At 39.0% G+C, this 25,591-nt stretch overlaps 1 protein-coding gene across 32 annotated transcripts in view; it reads left to right on the top strand.

The window, feature by feature from the left end:
- CAMK2D (calcium/calmodulin dependent protein kinase II delta) overlaps positions 1 to 20,338 on the top strand; it is a 165,784-nt gene extending 145,446 nt beyond the window's left edge. For 29 of the 32 annotated variants that reach the window (XM_052813784.1, XM_052813637.1, XM_052813630.1 and 26 more), the window contains 5 exons: positions 10,671 to 10,746; positions 11,925 to 12,019; positions 13,245 to 13,473; positions 17,711 to 17,760; positions 18,300 to 20,338. In XM_052813784.1, the coding sequence (XP_052669744.1) occupies positions 10,671 to 10,746; positions 11,925 to 12,019; positions 13,245 to 13,473; positions 17,711 to 17,717 (407 nt within the window). In that variant the 3' untranslated portion in view covers positions 17,718 to 17,760; positions 18,300 to 20,338. Of the gene's footprint in view, positions 1 to 10,670; positions 10,747 to 11,924; positions 12,020 to 13,244; positions 13,478 to 17,710; positions 17,761 to 18,299 lie in introns of those variants that run through there. The other 3 variants (XM_052813656.1, XM_052813760.1, XM_052813647.1) reach the window with 2 other exon arrangements.
- The last annotated feature ends 5,253 nt before the right edge of the window (positions 20,339 to 25,591 follow it).

The following is a 25,591-nucleotide window of genomic DNA, read 5'->3' as shown; positions in this document are numbered from 1 at the left end:
TATCAATATATAGATGACTGTATATCAAAATAGAACTACAAATACCAACAGTGCAAACTGCGCAGAACCTTAAAGAAGAGAGGAATTAGTAGGGAAGACATGGACCTGTGTAACATTCAAAGCTAACACATGCCGTAAGGCTTTTATTTCATCCACAGTATATCTATCCCCATGTCATTGTTTAACCCCAGCCAGTAACTAAGCACCACACAGCCACTCACTCACTCCCCCCCACCCAGTGGGGTGGGGGAGAGAATCGGGGGGGGGGGGGGAGAAGAAGGTAAAACTCATGGGTTGAGATAAGAACAGTTTAGTAGAACAGAAAGGAAGAAACTAATAATGATAACAACAACAATAATAAAATGACAATAATAATAATAATAATAATAGGATTAGAATATACAAAGCAAGTGATGCACAATGCAGTTGCTCACCACTCACCAACTGATGCCCAGTTAGTTCCTGAGCAGCGATCCCCCCAGGCCAACTCCCCCCAGCTTATATACTGGGCATGACATCACATGGTATGGAATATCCCTTTGGCCAGTTTGGGTCAGCTGTCCTGGCTGTGTCCCCTCCCAACTTCTTGTGCTCCTCCAGCCTTCTTGCTGGCTGGGCTTGAGAAGCTGAAAAATCCTTGACTTAGTCTAAACACTACTTGGCAACAACTGAAAACATCAGTGTGTTATCACCATTCTTCTCATACTGAACCCAAAACATAACACTATGCCAGCTACTAGAAAGAAAACTAACTCTATCCCAGCCGAAACCAGAACACCCCAGAAAATCTATTATGTACCCAACATTTTCAGATTTGAATGCTAGCAGCGTCACATTTCCTGCTTCTTTGGGTGGTTAATAGTGTTAAGACCACTGTTAATGTTTAAACGTTGATGTTCATTACTAATTCTGTTACCAAATTTAGGAACAGAGGCACCTGAGGTAATACCGCTGTCCTTAAAAAAAGTAGATTATTTGAGTTTCCCTGAAAGTGTGTGGTGCAGAAATGGCATAGTATGTATATACAGTGACATTTTAAGAAAGCGAATGATCTCATATTTATTCTGTTCATTCTGTGACTTCAGAAGCAAGCACACTTCTTTGCCACTTTGTTCCACAACACAAAATAAATTTCTCAGAAATCCTGTAAAAAAGTGCAGGTAGAATTCAGTTTAAGGAATGCTACAATGATCAAATTAAACAATCATCTGCTATGAGGCAGGAAAAGTATTAGGTGAAACTATTCTGGTAAAGCTACTTGGTAGAGACATGATGGTACTACTACAAAACAACTCAGTTTTGTTTAAATGATTTACAGATTAGAAATTTAGAATTTGCCAAAACACTAGTAGGCAAAGCAGCAGAAGTTAACTCAGTATCTGAATATGCACCAGACTTGCTTGTATTTTTTTATTCTGAAGCTTCAAAATAACTTCATCCCGATAACGGGAATATTTAATTTCCTTAAATAACTAAGTTTAGTGACCAAAGAAACTGTAAAGTCCCCGTAACCTCACCTGTCCTCAACATGATTTTAAAAATGCGTGTTTCTGGTGTAATACGATTTCAGAAATGGCTGTGATATGCTGTGTTTTCTGTAGCCGTTCATTTAATAGGAATCAGCGGTCCTGTGGCTTGAGAAAATTCAGAAAACCGAAAGTAGTTATCGTCTATCAAGCATAGGATTAATGGAAGTACAAGTAAACAGAACTTCCATGCTGAGAGAAGACGTTAGGAACGTGGTAGGCAATTAGGGTAAAAACTGCTCGTGTGGCTAACAGAACATGAGTTTGTGCTAACATCGTTTTGAAGTGGAGTTTTTGTTGGGATAGCTCTAACGATCTGTTTCAGAATACTGATACAGATTATAGAGGTCTCTGTAATATTGCTGTAAAGAGGCTGTTGGAGTTGTGTACATTTAGCAGACTTACATTCACCAGAAAGAAGATAACTGCTACGAACAGCTATAGTAATGAATAATTTTCACTAGCAATGAGCAATATTAAAAAAACAGTGAAAGTTAATACTGCTGAGACTCTTTTGGTAAACTACATGGGAGTTACAGGGCTCGCTGGAGACAATGATACAGGCTCAAATGGTTATGATTGTTAACCTACATCATGGTAGAATTCAAGTCAGTGTTTTCGAAGAGCAAATTTGAGAATTGAGAAGAAAAAAATGATACAGTGAAGTCAGACTGCAAAGTTTAGGATGAGAAGTGGTGGTCAGAGGCATGTGCGGTTTCTTTATGTCAAAAGTGTCTGGGAAATGAGAAGGGCTCCAAAGATTAGCTGCAGGAATACCCGTACCTGACAGCTATTTCATGACAGCACAGTGGTAAGAAGGTGGGAAGCACAGTAGTCTACAGTGTTAGTTCTGTGTAATTCACTCTCTGTTTGTTGTTAAGTAGCGATTATTATAATTATTGGTATACATTATAATCATAAACAAGAAAAATACTGATTTCTTAGCTGGTAAACTTGATAGGCTTTAATCTGCTGTCAGAGACATGGGAATAAGATGATGTAAATGTGGTGTGTTGAGAAGAGACAAGTTGCAGAAGGATTATCATATAGTTAAAGTAGGTCCTGGAGAATAAAACATCCCCATTCCAGCCCTAGGTGCTTAAGATATTGAGGAATATATTTTTAAAGGTAACACAGTTTTCCTATGAGTAAAATAGGTAAATGCCACATTTCTTAGAATTACTGTTTGGGGATTATGATGATGATGATGATGATGATGATCTCAACACATCTCAATGCTTTTTAAAGCTTATTCAAAAGGCAAGAGATGCAGAATTGAGGGTTATTATTGGTTTTCAAGTGGAAAACATTGGTGGAAAACAACAAGATTTCTCTGAATTGGTAGAGTGATTAGGTAGGAGCACCGTTTAAATAAAAATGTGCACAGTGGCAAAGGTTGTTAACATCTTAGTTATCAAGACTTTAAATATCATTTCTTGATACAGCAGCCAGATTCCATGATTAATGTAACATGTCGAAAAACCATAGTGCAGTATCTTGTAAGTGCAGTGACCATGATATAGCTTTGTTCTGAGACTGTGAGTGATTTGCCATTAAAAAATAAACATTTGCCACACAGTATAAATACTAGTGTAATTGTATGGCAGCTCCAAGGAGAGAACACCTTTAGAAATAATTAATTTCATATAAATAAAAAGAAACTACATAGGCCATATGATAAGTTGCTTAACATCACATTACGATAAAGGTTTACATAGGAGATGCATTCATTTTGTTTGATCTTTTTTGTCAGTATAGGGTGGAAAGTGCTGGGATAATTTTTCAGATATTTGCCTACATATCTAATGAATTAATGTTTTTTTTCATTAGGCAAGTAGTAGGCTTACCGATTTTCAGAAAGGTGAAAGACAGTCAATAGCCTAAAAAAAATGCTGCAAACCATCCACCCATATCATAATTTGATGAATCAGAGTGAATCTTTGGAATCAGCAGGCGCTAGGAAAGCAATGTTACATGTAAGATGACAACTCAGATGTCTTAGTTCATATCAAAGTTTAAGGTTAAGCGGAGGGGTAGGAGATAAGCTCTGATCTTACATACACTAAATTTTGATAAACTTCTTGAATGAGAACTCCCCTGGAGTATGCCTTGTTATCTGAGGGTCTAGGTATTTTTTATGTAGATCTAAGATTCAATCAGTCATTTATTCATGCAGCACCTTCTTTTATTTTCTTCACAGAACTCACTTTCTTGCAATATTTGGGAATAAATTGTAAGAGAAATTATCAGCAGAGAATTTTCAAATATTGGTGTGAAGAGAATGGTTTTGAAAAACATTTTGTGACATTTGCTGTATTCCTCCGCTTCTGGGGTAGCAGTCTGTGCTGTAAAGTTGAATGACATCTGGTACATCCACATAGCCGGAGTTCATTATACAACACAGGATTAGATTTCTAGTCTCTTCCTCTTTTGTTTCAAACTTTGGTTGTTTTCAGGGTACAGAAGTAACATTAGTGGCTGTATGCTTTCTATCTAATTGCTATTTGTTGGGACGGTGTTCAGATTAGAAATGAAGCTAGGTTCCTCCATACTGTGCCATTGAGTTTTAGCAGACCCATGTCACCTTGATAAGGACTGTACTGTTTTAAAATGGTAGCACAATGGGTAGGATTTGTCTCCCCGGATTCAGACATCCTCCACAATGTAGATACCTATATTTGAGCTAGTTGTCTAGAATCCATTTAGTCAACACATATAGGTCAGATGAGTCACACTTGTCTTAAATACTTATTTTAGGATAGGATGAATCGTGCCCTCAGAGTGCTTATTTCTCTCCATTGACTATAAGGGAGGGGGGATGAGAGAAAAAACTCACTTGTCTGTACTTTTATACATGTCCAAAATATTGCGAGATTAATGCAGTGTGATGTGTACCAAGATACGTAGTTACGAGTACTGAGTTGAAAAGTTTTAAGGGTTTTTTCCTTGAGAAACAACGTGTGAGCATGTCATTTTAATCATCTTTGAGTTCGTGTGCTAATCTGTAAACAGGCTACCTCATTCTTCTGGAAAGGTGCTTTACTGCTTAGCAGGGATTTCATCACTATCTGTTTCAAAGCAAACAGTAGTAAGGAGTGTGTGGTTCCCTGATTTGGGTATTATTTGGAAGATGAAGGTGATTTGTCTTTGCTATGGATTTCACAGGCCCTGTTGCAAGTGCTGTCTGCACTGCGCTTAATTGATAAGCTATTTGCTGAAGGACCGAAAATACTGTTTTCATACTTCGCTAGTCCGATGACTGTCCCTAGGTTTATTTTGTGTTAAAAGAAATACATCAAAGAACAATTAAAAAAGTGTATTCCTACTTCTGTAAGCTCAGTGGGGGTAATTGATAACCATTCCAGTATAGTAATTACATAGTCAATCATCTAGAGTATTGATAACAGTAGAAAGATACTCCAATATCTGAATGAAGCATAAGGCGTTCTAAATTATCATTTTCAGAACAAAAATACTGGTGACAGTGTTGAAAAAATTCATGGGTAATATGGTGGTCAATCAGTTACCAAAGATTCTTTTTTGTGTTTCACAAAACATGAAGTTTCTGGTACGTGTATTTCTGAGGACTTCATTTTCACATATCTACAAGCGCATTTTTATTCTGCGCTTTCTCTCTGCAATTAAAATACCAAAATATCCGTCGTTTCTGTGTGATTCTTGTAGACTGAGTTTACAAATGTTGCTTGGGGCTACAGGAAGGGAAGAAAAGCCCCATGTTTTTCTAGCTCTCCTAGAAAAACATTTTTGCTGTTGTTTTGTACTTTTTTTTTTCCTGTGATACTTGATTTTACTAGCTGTGAGACTGCACCTTGTAGGTTTAAGGCATTTATAGTGTTAGAAGCTTTTTGAGTAAATGGTGTTCTTAATTACTTTGTGTTCTTTAGACACTAGTGTTAATGATGTTCTCTAATTATGAAGGATTATCCCCCCTTTGGAGCTGAGTGGGGGAAAAAGGTAGTGAAATACAGCTAGAAGTTAATAACTGATTTGAAGTTAACATATGTACTACAGCAGTGCTGCAGAAGTAATTTTAGCCAGTGTTAGAAAATGTTCTGGTTTGTTCTTTTCTTCTTATTTGGTCTTTTTATAGCTCTTCTTCATAATGTTTTTGTTTCAACTGCCTTTGTATTAGTCATATACCTACCCACTCACCAAAGCAGGAGTCGTATTTTTTTGAACTGCTAATACCTTAATACCTTAACTCACTGACCCTACAGGGGTAAAGGTTATATTTAGAGAGCAGGTCCATGGTCTTTTCTTTAATGTATTTACTTCACTAGTATTCTGAGCAAAGAATGTAAAAGCTACCATCTTTTCCACACAAGTTTGCCATTTTATGGTAGCTTTCTGGTATACTGTCTGCGGTCCTTTTCATTATTTGTTTTTCAAGAAAACGGCTCAGCACCTTTGACTTCTTTTAACGATGTTCTTCGCTCACACCTCAGTTGTTTTAAAAACACAAATGTATTTTTGCTAAGATTGTATAATTTTATGCCGTAGAAAGCCATTGCCATATTCTAAGACAGTATAGATGGGTCAGGCTTTAATTTTTCAATAGGCTCTTACCACACCCCCTAGAACCAGTTTTACCAGAACTCCATTGCCATTTTTGAGTTTTCCTCCTGTAAATAGAGTATTTTCGTCATTTATCAGACAGACTCTTACATGGCATAAGACTAGATATAGTCCTTGCACTCTGAACACGTGACAGTATTTTAAAGGGAGAGAATGAGACAGCCGTAAAACAAGTAGCTCATAATGGCAAAGAAACCACGCATTTTAGTTCAGTCCAATTGTCTCATCATGCTGTGAGAGAGCGTACGGATCTCTGGCTGGCTTTAACCAAAGCTGAAGTACGTTATTTAGGAAGTTTTTACTGCACATCAAATAAAAAGTATAATAGCATAAAATTGCCACTGTAGGTCAAACAGCATAACTCTCCTAGAATTCAATACAAGCAAAGTTTACTATTGGATCAAAATAAAATATTAAAAAAATCAAATTAAAATGGTGATTGGAAGTGACAGTTATCTGGCAGATGGGAACTGGCCAGATGCCTCTTCCCTAACGCCTCGCGTGTTCGCTTGTTGTCCTTGTGTAGTTTGCAATGTCTATTTAGATGGAAAAAGAAATTGGAGGTTTGGAAGAGCGTATGTTACATGGAGTCCATAAAATTTATAATGAAAACTTCATCATTTTCGTACCACTTTAATAAGTGCTAGTTATTTCTGTCAGATGTTGTCTGCGATAGCAGGACCTTGTTCCTATCCGTATCCATTTCACCTTAGTTCATCTTCAGTGCTCTCCCTGTTGCGCTAAGGAAAAGCGCAAGTATTTGACTTTATTCATGTGGCCACCAAGTCATGGCTACATTTTGCTTCCCAGTCTGCTTTCTGCTTGTTGTATTCCAGTTCTTCGCTGTCTCCTTCCTCTTCCTTCCTCCGAGGCTAAACCTCGGCTTCCTAGACAATGTATTTATAGGCTGAAATACTTTTGGTCTCTATTTGTACTCTGTGTCCCTGCACTCACACGTGTACCTACACAGAAAGTATAAAATGCTAAGATAAAAAAGATCCCCAAAAACAATCAGTAGGAGGTTTGTGTAAATCACAGTGGCTACTGAGATTTTTAATTATTCTTTGATATCTGATGTTAGTGAATATTTCATACTGTCTTGTTCTTGACCATCTTTTTCTTGTAATGCTCATTCTTGATCTCACATGAATAAGGGCTGAGAATGAGGAGGTTTTTGCACACAGGATAAATCATTTCCGGAACTCCAGCTTCTAAATTATGCTCCATCTCTGTCTTTGGCTCTTAAGTCACTTTCTGCCAATGAGACTGCATATCAGATCACTAAACAGGAAGAAATCTAATTTTCTAGTATGTGTGTAATTATTCATGTGTTGCTGAAAGGGAGGAGTAGTATAGTTGCTTTCATATACAGTTTCACGTGGTGCTTGTAATTTTGTAGAAAAAAAATGAGAAATGAGTTAGAAGGCAGATGATTTGGCAACATCTTTCTGTTCCTGACGGTCTACATCATGAACCGTGAAGTCTTTCCACAAGTACTGGAAGAACTGATGCTAGCGCTGGAGTTGGACGGTGATTGATTAGAGCCAGTGATACTGCCTTAATCTCCTTTACTTACTTTGCTGGCCTGTAGAGCTTCCTGGTGGATGTGGTTTATATTCCATGGACAGGTCAGCAGACAGAGCTATACTAGGTGTTAGTACTGCCCACAGAAACTTTGCTGGAACCATATTCGGTCATATTAGGTGGCTTCTATCAGAAGACCACATGAAAACGTGTGCTCTACTGCAAAATTTTGGAAAAATAACCAAGAAAAAGATAAATTTGGCAATACGGTTCAATTTCTTCCTTCTGGATTGATGTTGAATTATATCTTGTAATGTAGTACAACATCAAAGGCATGATTGAAGCGTAACATTTTGATTGACCCCAAACAATTTTTTTAAATGTATGTTAGCAAAAATTTCCATTCGCATTCCGATGGAAATCAAGTCTCAAAATCTCAAAGATTTGCAGAAAGAAACTTTTGTCATTCACATTCCTTTAACTCATACTATTGAAGGCATGAATAGATGCCAGGGAGTCAGGTTACCATCCAACTAAATTGAGCTGTTGCATGCCATTAATTTAAGACAAAACAAAACACCTTAATAAGCCTCTGGGCTTGGATCACAGAATGTTGTGTAATAGAATATATTCAGATATTCACTTTTGTTTGCTGTTCCTTGTCAGAGTATGTATAACACGTAAGTTAACTGTGGGCTTCTTTTGGTAAAACTTCAAAAAGAAATGACTGATGTTAGTGAAAAAGGGAATATTGCCAATTGTCTCTAGCCAAGTGAAAGTAAAATTACGTGTTCATGTGGTTTTATGTCTCTTGCGTGTGGAAACTACAGTACCTTTGTAGACATTTTCATTGCTTACATTTACAATTATCCAATAACATGATCTCATGATTATGTAGCAGCTCATCAGAGATTTTTACCTCAGTTTCCACTGTCTGATTTAATAGTCTGTAATTCCCTAGTCTCTGATTGGAATGTGTTACCGGGCTATTTAATCAGATCCTTTAGTTTAGTTATATGTATATGAGATGTAGCATGCAAAACTTGTGATTTCATCACTGCATGAACTCTGCATATTCTGGATTTCTTGTTGCCAGCCTTTTCTAACACTGCACCATTATTTCTTACTCAACCATCCTACCACTTGGCTTGTGCTGACAATGCCATACAATGTCCACAGTTTGGTCTATGTCATTTAAACATATAACAATGGAGCCATTGCTGATCTGCAGTCAAAACATCTCTTCATTAAGACTCTTTGTTCTTTCCACAATCTTTGTGTAAAATGAGGCAATTCATACTTGAAATAGTCTGAAATAGTCTTACCCGTCATGCTATCTAGTAGTCAGGAGATACTCACAAAAAGCCTTGCTAGACCTTTATATCCACTTTTTTCTCCATCATTTCTTTCCTTGCTGGTTTCTTTTTGGTGCTTTTATATATTAGGTATTCACTTACTAAAAGAGACGGTGGAGCATAAAATAAATGAAAAGGTTCTTTAACACCACGATGACAGTTCTTTGCAGTACAGCATTGGAGACTTACATTCTGTCTATGCTCCCCAACGTTTTCTTTTCAAAGAAGAATGTGAGTGAGCTCAGTGCTTTGGTTTTAACATTCCAAGCATATTTGCATGGGTGTTAATAGTCTAGTCCACCTGTAGGAGCGTGCAGGAGAATTACAACTGTTGCTTGCACAAGAGAGCTACTTCAGCCTGGTTCCTTGCATTTCTTTTTATTTCAAGCTTGCTCTTTCAAATTGATTTTCTGAGTTTTCATAAGGAGTTGAATGTAAGTTAAATCCTTACGAACATATCGGTAAAATCTCTCTCCCTTACCCATTTAGCATTAAACTCACAAAACATCTGTATTTGAGAGCAGTGCCACTGTGGTTGAACTTCATCCGTGTAAGGTTGAACTTTACCAAATGAGAAATGTACAGTGCAAAAATGTAAACATCTGTTCCTAAAAAGCCCCAAGTTTTTAAAAGTAGAAGTCAGTTTTCAAAGTGAATTCAGTAAGATTTTCCATCTTGATGAAGTCTCTTAAACTTTGCCCTCCTAGAGTAACTGGTATTGGTAATAACCGTACCACCATGCAGGAATTTGTTTACTCTGCACTGTTATAGTGTAACTTGGATCAACATTAACAAATACTGAACTGCGAGCTTATTTCTTGACTGACAGATAAAGGAGAAACCGTTTCACATACTATTGCCTTTGAAGCATATGCAAACACTGCTTGAGTTTGAATATTCTTACTAGAAATACATATTCTGCTTGGTTTTAATGTATTATTTTTCTGTTACTATTTAGCATTTATTATTAGTAGTAGATGTACTGTACTATCACCGAGTGATCTAGTTGAGGCTAATGTAATACAGATCCGTTAAGCATTTTACAAGCAAAGGATAGGCACAATCACCGAAGTCAGAGCTAAAAGACACCGTGTTGTAATTAGACCTCTGTGGATGTGTATGCGTTATATGTAATCCGCAAGCTTTGCACCGGACAACCTTGATTATAGGCTTAGGGCCTAAATTCCTCTTTACTTAAATGTACACATTTGGCCAAAGCGAACATCACGCGTTACAAAGGTTCCTGAAAATCAGCATTAGACACTTAAAAGGTAAAGGCCCCGTGTGTGTATGAAACATTAGAGCACCGCTTGTATAACAATAATCAGTTTCCTTTAATTTGAAGTTGAGTTGGGGTTTGGGTTTGTTTTGCTTTTTAAACAGCAGATCCTTCAGTGAAGGACAGAAGATACAAGCATGATAGGAAAGAGGATTGATCTTGACATGCGTTTAATTTCCTCGTGAATACAGGAGTACACTGAAGCCAAATCAGTGTAAAGCAGCAATATAACACCATGTCCTTTGGTCATAGAAAAGGAAGAGAAATGGCCATTGTGCCAGCTGAGGAATGACAGAATACCTTTGTCGCGGCTGTTCTTCTGACAGCCTTTCAGCTGTCACCTTCCACTTTGCCTTCCATTTTAAGAGTTGTATTTGTGTCTCTCTCTAGCTCGTAAGCAGGAGATTATCAAGGTTACTGAGCAGTTGATTGAAGCTATCAACAATGGGGACTTTGAAGCTTACACGTAAGTTTTCTCATTTCAGAGGGAGTGAGGAGAGTTGATGTATTGGACACTGTATATTTATATCCGAGTGTGTGTGTGTGTGTCTGTATTTATGTATTGTTGAAGTTCATTCTCAGATGCCCCCAAGAAACACAAGACATGTTCATTGCTGCTTTGCCCTGGCTTTATATGAGCCTTTACAAATGCCAGTTTCAGAGGAGCTGCTAGTATAAATCTAATGTACTGCTCTGCCAAGACAGGACCATAATCCTGACACAAAATATGCAGTGATCTCTCTTGGTGTACGAAAGTAAAGTCATGTTTGCGATTTAGAATCCAGAAACACAGTAGAAGCGTCTTTTAACAGAAATTTTGTATTGTATGTAGAGACTGATATTAGCTAGAATCCTATTTGTACTTCAGAGCATGAAAGACCACGTGGAATTAGTCCACCAGCCTCTGCTGAGCTCTGTGCGAGAATTTGCTGGGGAAAAGTAGACCGCGCTCTCTCTCAGCTTTTCTCTGCAAAGACACAATTCCATCACTGCTTCTCTTGCCTTTCTACCTCAGAAAAAAAATTTACAGAAGTAGAGGAAAGCCCTTCTCAGCATTTCTTTTTTGGTCTCTTGTGTTTCTCCGAGTGGATTCTATCCTGTTGCAGCACAAGCCTCACAGTTCAACAGTGACACTGCTTGTCCTGTTTAAAGGCTTGCCAGCACTAAACTTTTGTTTGGTATGATCACATTAAAACCTTTGTTGTACAAATGTCAAGTGGAAACTTATTTCAAATCCTTACCTAAATTTTGTCAGTTAAAAAAAAAATCAAATCTTGCTTAAATAATGATGTGAGACATTAAAAGTATCCTTTGGATTGCACAGAGGCAGTTTTCAGAGTCACAAGTAAAAATTCCTACTTGTAATACCATTGACTTGTGGAGCCTTCTTTGGCAGCCTTTTTTTTTGGTCAAAAGATGGTTTATAGGAAATCTAGTCCACCTAAAGCAAGCTGTCAAATTTACTAATTTAGGTGAAACCAGAACTCCATTACTTCTCCCCATTTAAGTTCTGTTCTTTTCCAGTGTGGTGGCACAGGTAAGTAACAAGTCTGAGGGGAATAAAGAAAAATTTAAAAAGTAATCTCTCCAAAGGTGTGCTGCATAACTGCATGTGTTTATTACAGAATTTCCTCTTTTCCGCAGAAAAATCTGTGATCCGGGCCTTACATCTTTTGAACCTGAAGCTTTGGGTAATCTAGTAGAAGGGATGGACTTTCACCGGTTTTACTTTGAAAATGGTAAAACATTCCTTTTTCATATCTGTGAATCTTCATCTGTTCCTTGTGACTGCGTTTCTCCAGTCCAGTTAGCATTTTGGTTTGGGAGTTAATTGATTTGGGAAGGGGAAGGGAGTTCTGCTCTACGTGTTTTTCTGTCTGTTTTTGCTGTGCTCATTCACACATCATAGGACACCTTGGAGAGTGGAGGAAAGTTTCAGGTATTTGGAAAGAGAAAGTCAAGATATATAAAAGAAAAAACAAACAAACCATAGATAAGTAATTCTCATACATTTTTTTATATTGGGGAAATGAGAAAACCATGCTGTGAGTATACTTAAAAGAAAGGTCCCTAAATCGTGTGATTACAGTGATTGCAACTAACAGTCAGCACTTCTGGTGAGTATGTGATGTATTGGGGAAGACATTGTAGTCACTCAGTCTGTACTGCTGAGGATCTGATCAGCTGTCTTTTTTGTATTGGGGGGGGGTGTGTATGTATGAAAACATCAATATATATTTTTTTATATATATATATATTACAATCATGCCAGGTATAAGGAAGAAAAATTACCCATAGAGTGGATTTAATAAAGTTTTGGAGGATCGTGTAATGTAGGTAACCATTTTAGAGCAGACTTGACTCAACAGGAAATAAAATATTGTAAATGAAGATACCAGCTTATCCAGTAATTTTTGAGAAATGTCTGAGCATAAAATGGGATTATTGTATTCCTAAATTCTCTTCCATCTCCAAAACAGCATTTTCCATATTTTTCCTTAAAATGTTTCCTTTCATTACTGCAGCTTTTTAGTTTTCATAGATATCAGCACTTAATAGAAGAATATGTCACAAGAGTGAGTTAAAAGCTGAATTATTTTCACTGAAAATTTTAAGTACAAATGTCATTAGACATTAGATACAGCAGTGAAACTGAAGTATTGGGAAACCCAAGATGGTGGCCCCCATTTTATTTAATCCATGTACACACATGGATTAAATAATATATACTATTAAACATTTGATTGGTTTCCTCATAGGAAAGGGGAAAACGTACTTTATGCTGTGACTGTGCTCATTTCTACAGTGTACTTGAGCTAGTTGTCAGTCGTGATTATCAGTAAACAATAATTATTACTTTGTATCTGCTTGAGATTCTTGTTTTGTAAAACGGGGTGAGATGAGTTATTTTGGCTTACGTAGAGAACATTTAATTTATCCTCTATGTGTGTGTTTGCTTCCTAGCTTTATCCAAAAGTAATAAGCCAATCCACACCATTATCCTCAATCCTCATGTCCACCTTGTGGGTGACGACGCTGCTTGCATTGCATATATACGGCTCACACAGTACATGGATGGAAGTGGGATGCCAAAGACTATGCAGTCAGAGGAAACACGGGTCTGGCACCGTCGTGATGGGAAGTGGCAGAACGTTCATTTTCACCGTTCAGGGTCACCAACAGTACCTATCAAGTAAGAAACAATTCAGATCACAAGCTTAAACTACATAGGTCAGATCAGATAGTCTAATACCTGCTTTTGGCCTTAAAAACTATGAAACCATCCTCTTGATAGTACAATTTCTTGTGGTCATTTACGCAGTGTGTGTTCTATTCAGTAGTGTGCATATAGTTGGTGCTAATGTTTTTAAAATAATGCTTTCTTTGTTGTTTTTTTCAACTGTGATGCCCACTGATCCAACTTGGTCCCTGAACTGACAGCTTGAAGAGCAGAAAAATGTTTTAATGTAGATAAGGCTTGATGCAAGTCACACAAAATAGGATCGGAAAACCTGAAATAGAATTTCAGGAAAACCTGAAAAAATAAAAAGCAATAGGATACATGGAGCTGTTAGAGCTGATTGGAAAGTTTCAAGGGAAAAAGTATCACTGTTGTGAAAAACTGAAGTTTGAGTAATATTTGTTGCGATTTCCAACCACCTCTACTTACTCAGGCCTAGTTATGTTCACTGCAAGTTGATTTTGAGCCAGTTTACGTATTTACTTTGTAAATTAAGTCATACAAGCACCTATCACATTCCCACACTCTCTTTGCTTCACTGCTCAATAGTCACTGTCTGATAGTTACGACATCTGTGTGGGTAAGCCTCAGATCTCTCTTTTGTTCATTCAGGCATCTCTGCATGCCCTCTCATACCCTGGGAGTCGTGCCATGGCTCAGCGTGTGCAAACCTGAATTCCTTGAGCCAGACTTTCGGCAGTGTAAATTACAGCACGCTTATAGTTTCAATAACAGGATAAAGAGTCACGGCTTCTTCAAGAGGTTCTGCTCAAGTCCTTTGCTTTTCTTCTGCTTGCAGCCTTCGCTAATGCTGCTGTGTCCCTCGGAGCCCAACCTCACTGACTTCTGGCTTAGGTTAGGCTGTTTCCAGATCAGGCAGCACTGGTATAGGCCGTGGTTTGCTCAGGTGCAAGCCCTCTTTGTAGGTTGTAATTACATCTGTGTGAGGTGTCTTAATGTGGATAGTGGCTAAATTTCCTGGTGTGGATGTTAAGAGCTTAGATTTCATCCTTCAAACTTCATCATGACCCATATTTTACTTGCAACACTATTCTCCCATATGAAATAATACTAGATAAAGTAAGGAACATGATAGAATGAAGTGTTAAACTTCAGTGGGGATGAAATTTTTAGTTGTGGTTGGTTTTTTTTTTTAATTTAGGAAAAAAGTAATCAATTATCTAGTGATAGCTATTGTATTTTATTTAAAGATGTGAAACCAATGGTAGCAGGAACCATGTTGTCCTTTTTTTTTTTCACATTCCAGCTGCACTGCCAGTGTTTCAACAGATAATATTGAAAGAGTAGTTACATTTTCTTGAAATACAGTGTTATGCAGATTTTTGATGTTTTCATAGAGGGCTGTTTTGTCAAGGGATCTGAGCTGGGTATGTGTAGAGTCAAAAAGCATAAGTGAAACAGGTTCACCTGTCCCAGTGCACACTGGACAGTAAGTGTTTATAGCAGAATGAAATGAATTGGACTAGAGAATTATTTAATCTTTTCTTTTGTTTGGTGTCCTGTCCCATCCCCCTGTCGTCCCCCCTGTTTTTTTGAGAAGGATTGGGGGGGGGGGGGGGGGGGGGCAATTTTTTTTTATTTTTTTTTTTTTTAATTTAACCATATTTATAGGAAACAATCCTAAACAGAAAAGGTAATTTATAACACTCAGGCACCAAAACCAGAAGGCAACGAAATAGCCATCTTATTACTATTTTCATGGAATATTATAGAATTTGCCCAATAATTCTTGTGATAATTCTTTCAGTAATACTTCATAGAGATACACTGAATAGCTTCTGCAGCTTCTTCTTTTTGAGGTGCAATGTTGTAAGAGGACCCTTAATACTTAGTTCACGTAACTTGTACCTGTGCGATGGGCTGCTGTGTGCTGTGACACGTACTGCTCCTACGAACACTCGCCAGAGGTAGTTTCTCTGGAATATAAAGGACATGCAGTAGCTGCCGCAGAGCAACTCCTGGCCCTTCAGACTGCACGTCTCAAGGGAATGCAGTCGTACATACAGAACTGAGATTTGCCTCTCAGAAGCAGTGCCAGTATTTAGGACTTGTGTAATGTCAGTTCTTTACAGCTGCTCATGCTCTCTAATAGAGATAAGGATTTCTGCTAAGGATGGCAGGAGAAGAAGCTGAGAGGTAATTTTTTTGAGACTGCAGGGTTGCATCTATGTCAGTGGGTGTTCTGAGCCTATGGGGTCAGACAGAGGAAATTTCAGGATTGCGAGAGGGTATCCAAGCTGAAAAGGTCAGAGGAGGAGTAGTGGCTCAAAGCCTTAGAGCATGGCTAAAGCTTAATGAGAGATGCTCTGAGATTGCAACATAGCCCTAGATATGTAGCACCTATGTAGCACTGGCAACAATATCACATAAATCCCTTACCTAACCCTCATCTTGAATTCAGAGCAGGTTTTTTGGACTTGCTCATATCACTGTTCTAAAATATCATTGGACTGATGGTTAGAAACCTTACTTTCCAGTATTAATTTTAGTCATATTCAGTGTATCCTTGATTATTCTTATTTCATCGTTGTTCTCCTATACTGGGGATAGGTATGCAGACATGAGCTGTTTTATATGAAGGGTGATTAGATTACTTCCCACCTTCTATTTTCATAGGATAAATAAACAATGCTAACTTGGTTGGCTTTTTTTGATAGGATCTCCATTTTCCTGGCTACCTTAATAGTTCTTCACTGTCTTTTCTGGTTTGAGGTTTGTCTTTTCATTAGCTTGGGTTCTTCTGAAATACTGTGTACACTTGTGGTCAGGGCTTTATTTAAATTCACAATGTCTTTCTTTTCCTTGTTGAGAACGCCACACCTGCTATGTTCGGTGTGATTTTTGCACTTTTGTCATCTACATCACATCGGCAGATCATCTAAGACACCCATGTATTTATCCTCAATTGTCATTTCCATCCAAAGACTATATAGAAACTTTTGCTGACCGTGCAGCTTTGTACTTCCTATTATTACATGTGACATTTCTGGATTATCCAGCCCTCAAGGTTACTTGGTTCTTCTTGCACAATACTCCTCTTTTGCTTTGTATTTATAGTGCCTTCCCTCTAAGTGTAAGTATACTATGTGAGATCAATCCTATTGCTTGTGCTCAGGTCATTGGCAAAGACTAGTGAGTCTCCTTCAGGCTGATAGTTCCCTGTTCAGCCCAAGCATTGTCATGTGTCTTTTAGTTATTTTACATATTCTTTCTTTAATCCCCATCTTCTCAGGTTTAACTGGTAGATTCCCATGTAGTGACATGCTAGAACTTGCCTTCTATAACCCATCCTGACCATCTTTTAGACTGCCTTGAACTTCACCTTTACTTTTCCCAGTCAGAGCAGCAGTGTACCAATAACACCATTTTGGAAAACTACAGAAGAAATTTAATTAAAATAGTGTTCTAGATTATCCTTCCTTTCTTTTCTCGTATTTGAAATGTATACAGTCTGCAGCTATTTATTTAATTATTACCAATACACAGCAGTTAATAATGGCATTTCCACAATAAAAAAAGTATCTTACACACAAAGTCTGAAGAAGAATTTCAAATCTAATAAACTTGCAAAAGCAATTATAGCTGTGATCTGCTTTTGCAAACGCCGTATCCTAGATTATGTCAAATAGTTGCTGCAAGCACAGTAGCTTATTTGTTTTCAGAACTATGGTAAGGAGTGTGCATAAATCTAAGGAAAGAACTGAGCTCTTTGGTAGTTACAGGTATATGGAAATGTTTCCTTATGCAGACAATTTATTTGGAAAAGAATATGAGCACAAATGTATCTTTAGTTTACAAATAAGTTTTATTTGTAGTTTTTGCTGCAAGTTGGACAAGACAAACCTTGGTTTCTGTCTTGTCCTTTGCTTCTCTCTGAGTGATATGACTGATGGTAGGAAATTTTTTTCTGTATTCCATGTTCTTAAGAACTTGTGGTAACGTGTTTCTGCAGAACTGTGTCTGCATATACACAGAGAGTGGACCTGCATGATATGGGCAGTCAAAGGGCTATTGGATCTAAAACTGAATCCCAAACCTAAATTCAGACCTGAGGCTCCCAGGCTTATAGTCCCTCACTTATCACACCTTACACCTTCTTATACTTTCATAAGTTAAATACCGAACAGCGGGAAGACTTAAGTAAAGAGTTTATTCTGTGTTTGTACAGTGCCTAGCACAGCGGGATCCCAGTCATGACTTCGGCCCCTAGATGCTACGGTAATACAAATGATATTATAAGCTGAGTTAGTTAACTACTTGCTTACGTGTTCCTTTTCTTTCATTTTCTCTTTGCCTGTGGCTCTAGCATGTCTTGCATGTAAACGACATCTGATTCCTCCTTGTTACTCGGTTCGATTTTTGTATGAGCATCTCAGTCCGTGGCAATGTCTGTAATGTACGTGCTGAGGAAGTAAGTTAAACTCAGAGATTCACATCTGAATTCTGCCCTCCTTCCTTTAAGAAATCGGTTAAGGCACTTTTGCTTCCTGCCTCAGTTTCCTTTTTTATTTTAACAGCGTCTCTGGCATGTTGTAAAGATGGAAAAATGTCTGTAAAGTGTTTTGAAAAATAAAAGCATGCTTTGCCTGAGCATTGGGTTCCCCCCGCCCCGATTTTCTTCACAATGTTGTGTTAAATGATCTTGAGAAGATTTTTTTTTTAATAGTATTGGCTAACACATGAGCATGTATTGTTATCTGGTAGTGATGTTACTTCAGTAATTGCAATCTGTTTTTTTTTTTTCTCCTTCCTCGTAGCTAAAAATATCAGCGGTGCCGCTCTTGCATTTTCTGTACCCAACGCACCTGGTTGATTACCATCTTGGCCATCGCGTTCTCTTCATGCATGTTTCTGAGTGCATGAAGTTGTGAAGGTTCTTCATGTAACACATTTGTGATGCACCATGTTGCTGTATATTCCATCTGTACACTGTTAACATTTCAATGAAGGTAATGTTCCATGCAAATAGAGAACAACAAGGCATAAAAGACAAAAAAAATATTTGCTGGACAGCAGTAGATACAGAATACATTTGTCACTTTCTCCATTTATGCCAAGTTTTGACAGACAACTTTAAAAATTATCCTGTTTATTAAAAAAAAAAAGAAAAAAAAAGAAAAAGTACATTTTACCCTCTTTTTTTAAGAACTGGTTTTTGACTCCTCCTTTTCCCCTGAGTCCCAGGGTTTTGCTTTGGTTCTGGTAGGAATGGTTAGGATTTCCGCTGGCAGCTCTGTTACTGTAAAACAGATTTTTATTACAGCATGTAGATGGACGAAATCACTGATAAATGTGGAAGTGATAATATCTTGGCTTTGTACCAGCTGAAGCCTTCTTAGTTTATTATTCTGTGTAAACTGGAAAACTCTCATCATTTGCTGGCTTCGTCAATTCAGAATTAACTGTCAATGTTCCGGTGAGCCAGCAGCTTCTTTTTTTTTCTTTTGAGTCTTTACCTTTGCTTTCTTACTATGCTAATTGAAAATTTCTGTTGGATGATTAAGCAAAATTAAAAATTGTAAGGAACTGACTGGTGATTGAGGAGCAGGTTTCGAGGATTAAAATGAAAGAATAGAGAAAGGTTTTTAATCGCTTTTAGGTGTACTGTAAATTTTTTAAGGAGGCTTTAAAAAATACGGAATTTTGGTTCAGCTATAGACCAGTTGTGTGGTTAATATACTCGAGAAATGTTAGGCCTTAAAAGCTTAGTATGAAGAGTTTACTTACTTTACACTGCTGCTGTTGCTTCTCTGGAAATGTATTGTGGATACACCGGTTTTCTAATAAGATTGTAACACTTTACCACAGATTTGTTTCTCCCCTCTCTTCCCCCTCAATCTGCTCTTGGTTTCTTAAAATCCTTGTGCAGCGTACAGTATCAAGGACAGCAATCTTCGCAGCATTACCAACTTGGTTTGGCCCCTGATCCGTTGCTGCGAACACCTGTACGCTGCACAGGGAATGCTCTCGGTGTCAGTTCAGAACACAAGCTTTGTAATAGGGACTGTATTTGCTTCCCTTATGTTGCTGTGAAAATACAAGCATTTAGGTTTGTTCCCTTCCTTTTTTAATAGAAAAATACAGGGATCGGTTATTTCTTTTCTGTCTTTTGTTAATTGTTCTGTTACCAACAGGGCTAACTGTTTTCTGCAGCGCTGTATAGTGCATGATATCTCAATCAATATCCTTTTTAGCGGTTAAAAATTTACAACTCGGCAGCCTGGAGTTTTTAAAATGGGAACCCTTCCTAATTTGTATCATTTCACCTTTCTGTGTTGATTACTAATCAAAAGCAGTTCTTAAACATTTTGATGTTGTTACTAGTGGATGTATGGTAGATGGATTTAAGCTTCTCTGATAATTACTACATGATTTTAAACAATATATATTTAAAATAAGCATCTACAATAAATGTGTTGAGCCATATTAACCTGCCGATGGGATCTGTGAAAAAAGTAATGGCCTCATTTTTTTCTCATTAATTTCTTTACTTTTTTTTGTGAAGCGGCTATAAGTGGCATAACTGTATTTAAAATTAACAAATTAGGTGTAGGGTGGTTTTTTTTTTTATACTTCTAACATAGCATGTGGTGTTGACGTATTACTGTAGACCAAGTTTGTCTTCCACACCAAGACGTGAGGAAATTGTGATTTGTTCTCTCCACCACAATTGAATTATATACTTATGTCATTTTGGAACACTGCAGTTTACCATGGGACACAGTGTACATATTTCTTGCCATAATGGTAAATGATTGATATATTTAAGGATTAATAAATTTGTGATTTCTGCTGACATTGTGCTTGTGTTTTAATTTCCCAATTAATTGTGATTTTTTGCATTGGAAAATGTTTGGTGTCTGTTTGAATTAAGAAGTCAGAGACACAGATGCAGTTTCTTACGAGCCGAATTTGCAGTTTGAAAATACGAGTGTTTGCTTTCATTGTCTTTTGGTTAGTTCTGGACTGCCTTTCCTGAGGACCCAATTGCACAGCATTTATGCTGTACTTTATTGATAGATTTTGCTTTTATAGGTCCATATTTAGAAATGTGTTAGGTAGTCTGCACATTTCTGTAGCTCCCTTACTGTGTTTCATATGCTTAGCCTGTAATACCAGATGCTGTAAGAGCAGTTACTGTATGTTTAGCATTGCAAACTGTAAAACGCATTAAAGTTCGTAAATAATTAGCACTTAAAATAACGTACCAGTTTAAAAGCTTTCATATACATCTGTAGTGATTTTAGGCTCTCATCCTATGCTGAGCCCCAACTGAGAATAGTCCTTTATACCAGCAGAAAAGAAGGACCGAGGGGGTGGAGGAGAGGACACAACTTGCAGCTTTCATGGGTCATGAAATGCAGAGCTGGATCATTTCTCTGGTTCTGCGCCAGGGGCAGCGTAGTTGCAAGCCAGAGTTGCAAGCAGCGGCGTTGGTGTGGCAGTGATCCAGGAGTACCGCCTGTCGAAGGAGCGAGAGCGTATTCCTGGGTTTGTGAAAATTTCAGTGCTTCCTTTTGGGTGGCATTTTGCGATGTATTTGTAAACAAAAAGAAAAATAGTTAGGAGATACCTCAGAGGTTTGGAATGTTTTGGTAAACCCCAGAGGAAGCAAAAGCGGTTTAGTCTGTTGGGAGGGTTTATATTTTGTCATATCACTTCTACCTACTTGTTTACTCATTTTTTCCACTAAATGCTATTCCAGAAATCAGTTTGACTTCCATTTTAACTGTGCGCCTGCAGTAAGCTGTTTGACAACAGTGGAATTGCTACTAATTTCAGGTATGTAGAGAAGAAGAAAGATCAGTGTATGAAGCATAATGAGGAGGAGGAGGATGGGGAGAATACATTTGCTAAATATCAGTTTCAAGATTTGGGAGGGGGCAGAGTTTTTGGGGGTTTGGGGTTTTTTTTATTGTTGTGGATGTCCTTTTATAGCACAAATGTTTTAATACACTGCCTCCTGGTGGTGTTTTGTAATGATGTTTTCTATTTAGGCGTGCACAAGACGATGCTATTTGTTCTGAGCAGAAGGGAACCCGCTGTTTTCATGCATTCACTTTGTTAATGTGAGCAGGGAACACAGAATATTTCAGAGGCTGAAAATGTCCATTTGCTGGGTGTTGAATGTACGCTATATACACATACCTGGAAGAATCAGATTGTTTCGGTTTTCTAAAAACAGGCTCTCGGGACACAGTTAAGAAAATAAACGTCTCCTAGAGTTGTATATCAAGTCTGGAGTTCATTGTGTCAAAGATTAACTTTACAGTTTCTTCAGTGTGCTGTTAATCCTTTGTAGTGGATCATCTCCTTGGACTGTGTGCTTGCAGAAAACAGAATTACTTCATTCTTTTCAGGGCTTTTCTTTCTTTCTTTCTTCTTAAATTTGTACAGTCATACTTTATCCATAGCTCATCTTAAGAAAAGGCCATGGGTAAAAAAAATTAACTGTATTAGTTGGAGAATTGATCCAAATTGCTTCAGGTGATTCAGTTTCTTTCTTCCTAACAAATTATTGGTAAAATACAGACAGCTGTGGGTGAATGGGTTAAAATTTAGTTCAGTGCTGCAAGGTCCAACTGCTAAAGGTCTGGTTCCTGCAGGGAGAGCCGCTGTAGTAGAGGCCTGACATGCCTGTACAGGAGTATAGGGAGGTTTTGATTGCCATGAGGGGGAGACTTATCTGTCCTGAGGACTATCTGTGCCTTGCATGAAAGGAATCCTATGATAGCAGACTAGAAGCCTTTCCTCTCTTCTCCCTCTCTTGCACAGATACCCGTGGCTGAGCAGAACAAGTTGCAGGATCTGCTTTCAAGACAGCATGCGTGTAAAATGAGGAGAACGCAGCAATTCTGCGTGCTCATATGCTGCAGAACAGCAGTGCAAGACTGCTTGTTTCCAGCATGTTCTTGTCCAGACTCTGAGCCCAGGCAAAAGGCACTGCAGACAGTAAGTTTTGGGAAGAGGAGAACATTTAATCACAGAGCGTGAGGGGAGGAGGATCAATCCACAAAAGACAAGCTGATAGAAAACAGGGTTTACAAGGTGAAGAGAGAGGAGAGCAGTATTTCTGCATTTACAGAAATGTCTCATTCTTCCTTAAAGATGTTGCCAGCACCCAGCTATGGGGCTGGACCATCTTATGAACTAACTGGGAATTTGGCCCATGTAACCTTTGTCATCATAATGACCTCTAATTAGTTAACGAAGTTAGATAGCTGAATGTGGCAAGTGGTTGGGACAAAGTTGCTTCCCTTAAAATAGCAAGGGCTGAGTCTGCGTAGCCACAAAAATATCCTCTGAAAAGTTGCATTAAATTGCAGTGTAGAATTTATCGGGAATCTGACACACCTCATGACAGCTAAGGGCCTAGGTCTTGTAATGACTCACTTCTGCTATTCCCTGAACTCAGCCCATAGTGGAAAGATGCTTTCTTACGTCAGGGCAGAAGAAACAGCAGTGTGTATCACAGAGTTCCCTCCTCACTGTCAGGTATTTCCCAATGTCCTAGCAAGCTAGTACAGGAGGAGAGGGGAGTGAAGTTTATTAATAAACAGCCCACTGCATTGAGAGAGAGTTCGTGGCAAACCAAACAACCCTGAGCTGGGAAGGAAGAGACCACTCCGCTCTTTCACCGCTCCTTTTCCCACCCTTCTCAGGCATTCAGTATTGGCTCTCTGAGAAGACAGCTGCCCAGGACCAAGGCGCTGACAGTCACAGATCATTAAGTAATGCATGTAGTCAAGGGACCATACTAGCAAGGAAGCAGCCTGATAGTGGAGGTAAGAGCCCATGTTTGTGTGCCTGACAGTTCATTTTATAAGCAAAGTTATTGCCCAAACATTGGTACCTAAACAGAAGTCAAACCCTTAGTAAAAACAGAGAAGAGAGTGCTCCCAAGCACACACCTGTCACGTTACAGCAAGACATCAACTTAAACACCATAGAAAACTGTTGCCGTGTCCTCTGCCCTGGAGTGGGGGCGAGTACCAGAGCAGGAAGCCAGAGTTCAGCTCCAGGACTGATGGCAGGATTAAGGGTGCTTAACAGTTTCAGTGAAGAAAAAGTAAGTATATTAACACATTCGTGAAGGAAGATGTTCATGGACTATTGAGCTGTTGCCTCCCTTGCACAAGTCATTTGGGGGGATTATCGTAGAACGAAGCAACTGCAAAGATCAGGTGTCAATATTGTGTAGACGTGGCGATGCTACCTCAAGTACTGGTGGTAGTGCCTACTGCCCTGTTTTTAGCATGTGTTTTCTTCTGGTGGATCTATACATGTGCTTTCCATGGTGACTTTGTGAATCTGGCAGCCACTACTTCTAACACCCTGTACCAAAGAAATCCCAGCATGCTCTGCTAGGTGATGGATCTGCTGAGAATTACATGGAGTATGAGGAAAAAATGGTAGGAGCCCCAGAGGCTGGTGTAGGAAGCAGCTGATGATCTGTGCTACTGTTACTTGCAAAGTGACAGAGGATGTTAGGGGCAAGGAGCATCACTGTGATGGGTGTCACAGAAAATCTGAACTCTGCCTGGCGTGAAAGGGATTTGTGAAACTGAGCCCAGTGTAAGGGCTGGTAGACACAGGGTGAGATTTGGCACTTGAGTTCTCCCTGGTGCTCCACGTATCCCTGCAACATGCCTTCATGTTGTCTGTCACCAATGTCCTGCTCTGCAGGCATGTCCTTCCTAACCAGAGTACTCTTCTCCTTTCCCCGTGATACCTTACTAACCCATCTATCCCTGAACTATCAGAGTGTTTTAACAGGATTCACTTCTAGCAGCTCTCCTTGCACAGCCTCTGTGCTGTGTTGAGCTTGAGCTTTCTTTCTTTCCCTTGTGAGAAAATCTCTGGTTTGAACTCAGTTTTCACCCTCACACTGTACGTTTCCTTGTGCCCCCATGTTTGTTTTCTAAGGTTTGTAGGTGATGCCTTTGCTTCTCAGTGCCCCAAAGCAGGGATTCGTGAACATCAGGAGCTTGGCGTGTTCTTGGCACTCTTATTTGATTAAGCTCCTCAGGCAAAATGGGCACCTGAACATCTGCTCCCTGGCCTGAGCTAGAGATTTAGCATGAGCTGAGAGCATGGCTACTCTGCGGTTCAACTGTGAGTGCTGCTGGGCATACACTGAAGTGAAATCGTAAGTGCCTTGGACACTTCAAAAATCATGAGATGTAGGCACTGCTGTAGAAGGGGGGTAGGAGCTGTGCAGCACTTTTACAATCACAAGTTTGGGTGTAGCACCTGTTCCTGCTTCAGGTTCCAGAGGCATTGCTAAGGGGTGTAGCTTTTATATTTATTTTTCCTTGTGTAGGAGTTCCTGTTAGAAGGGCTGCCTGACAGCCCATCTGGAGCAGAGCAGGTTCTCCTTGGGATGCAGTTAGTGGGCTGGAAGTGCCTGAATGCTGAATTCCCGTTTTGTTTCAAAAGTCTGGTCTCCAGAGTCTCTGGGGTGTTTAAATGTTGATGCTTGCATTGCAGTCTTACATCTTTTTCCAGGATAATGCTATTTCAAAAGGTGCCTCCTCTCCCCACTCCGGATACTGATTCCCACTTTTGATCACAGTTAAAAGCTGGGGTTTTTTAACTCAGATTATTTTACTGGTCTGTTTTTGCAAGGTTACTGTGGTGGGTTGACCCTGGCTGGACGCCAGGTGCCCACCAAAGCCGCTCTATCACTCCCCCTCCTCAGCTGGACAGGGGGGAGAAAATACAACAAAAGGCTCGTGGGTCAAGGTAAGGACAGCTTAATAAAGTGAAAGCAAAGAAAAACAAATGATGTTATTCTCTACTTCCCATCAGCAGGCGATGTCTAGCCACTTCCTGGGAAGCAGGGCTTCAGTACGCGTAGCGGTTGCTCCGGAAGACCAAAATGCCCCCCTTCCGTCTCCCTTTACTTAGCTTTTATATCTGAGCTGACATCATATGGCATGGAATATCTGTTTGGTTAGTTTAGGTCCGCTGTCCTAGTTATGTCCCCTCCCAAGATCTTGCCCAGCCCCAGCCTGCCGTTGAGGGGGGCAAAAAATGTTGGAGAGAC

This window comes from Harpia harpyja, chromosome 2 (assembly GCF_026419915.1).
Source record: "Harpia harpyja isolate bHarHar1 chromosome 2, bHarHar1 primary haplotype, whole genome shotgun sequence".
In the NCBI taxonomy this organism is placed as follows: domain Eukaryota; kingdom Metazoa; phylum Chordata; class Aves; order Accipitriformes; family Accipitridae; genus Harpia; species Harpia harpyja.
The sequence above is the reverse complement of the archived record's forward strand: the minus strand, read 5'-3'. Positions and strand labels throughout refer to the sequence as shown.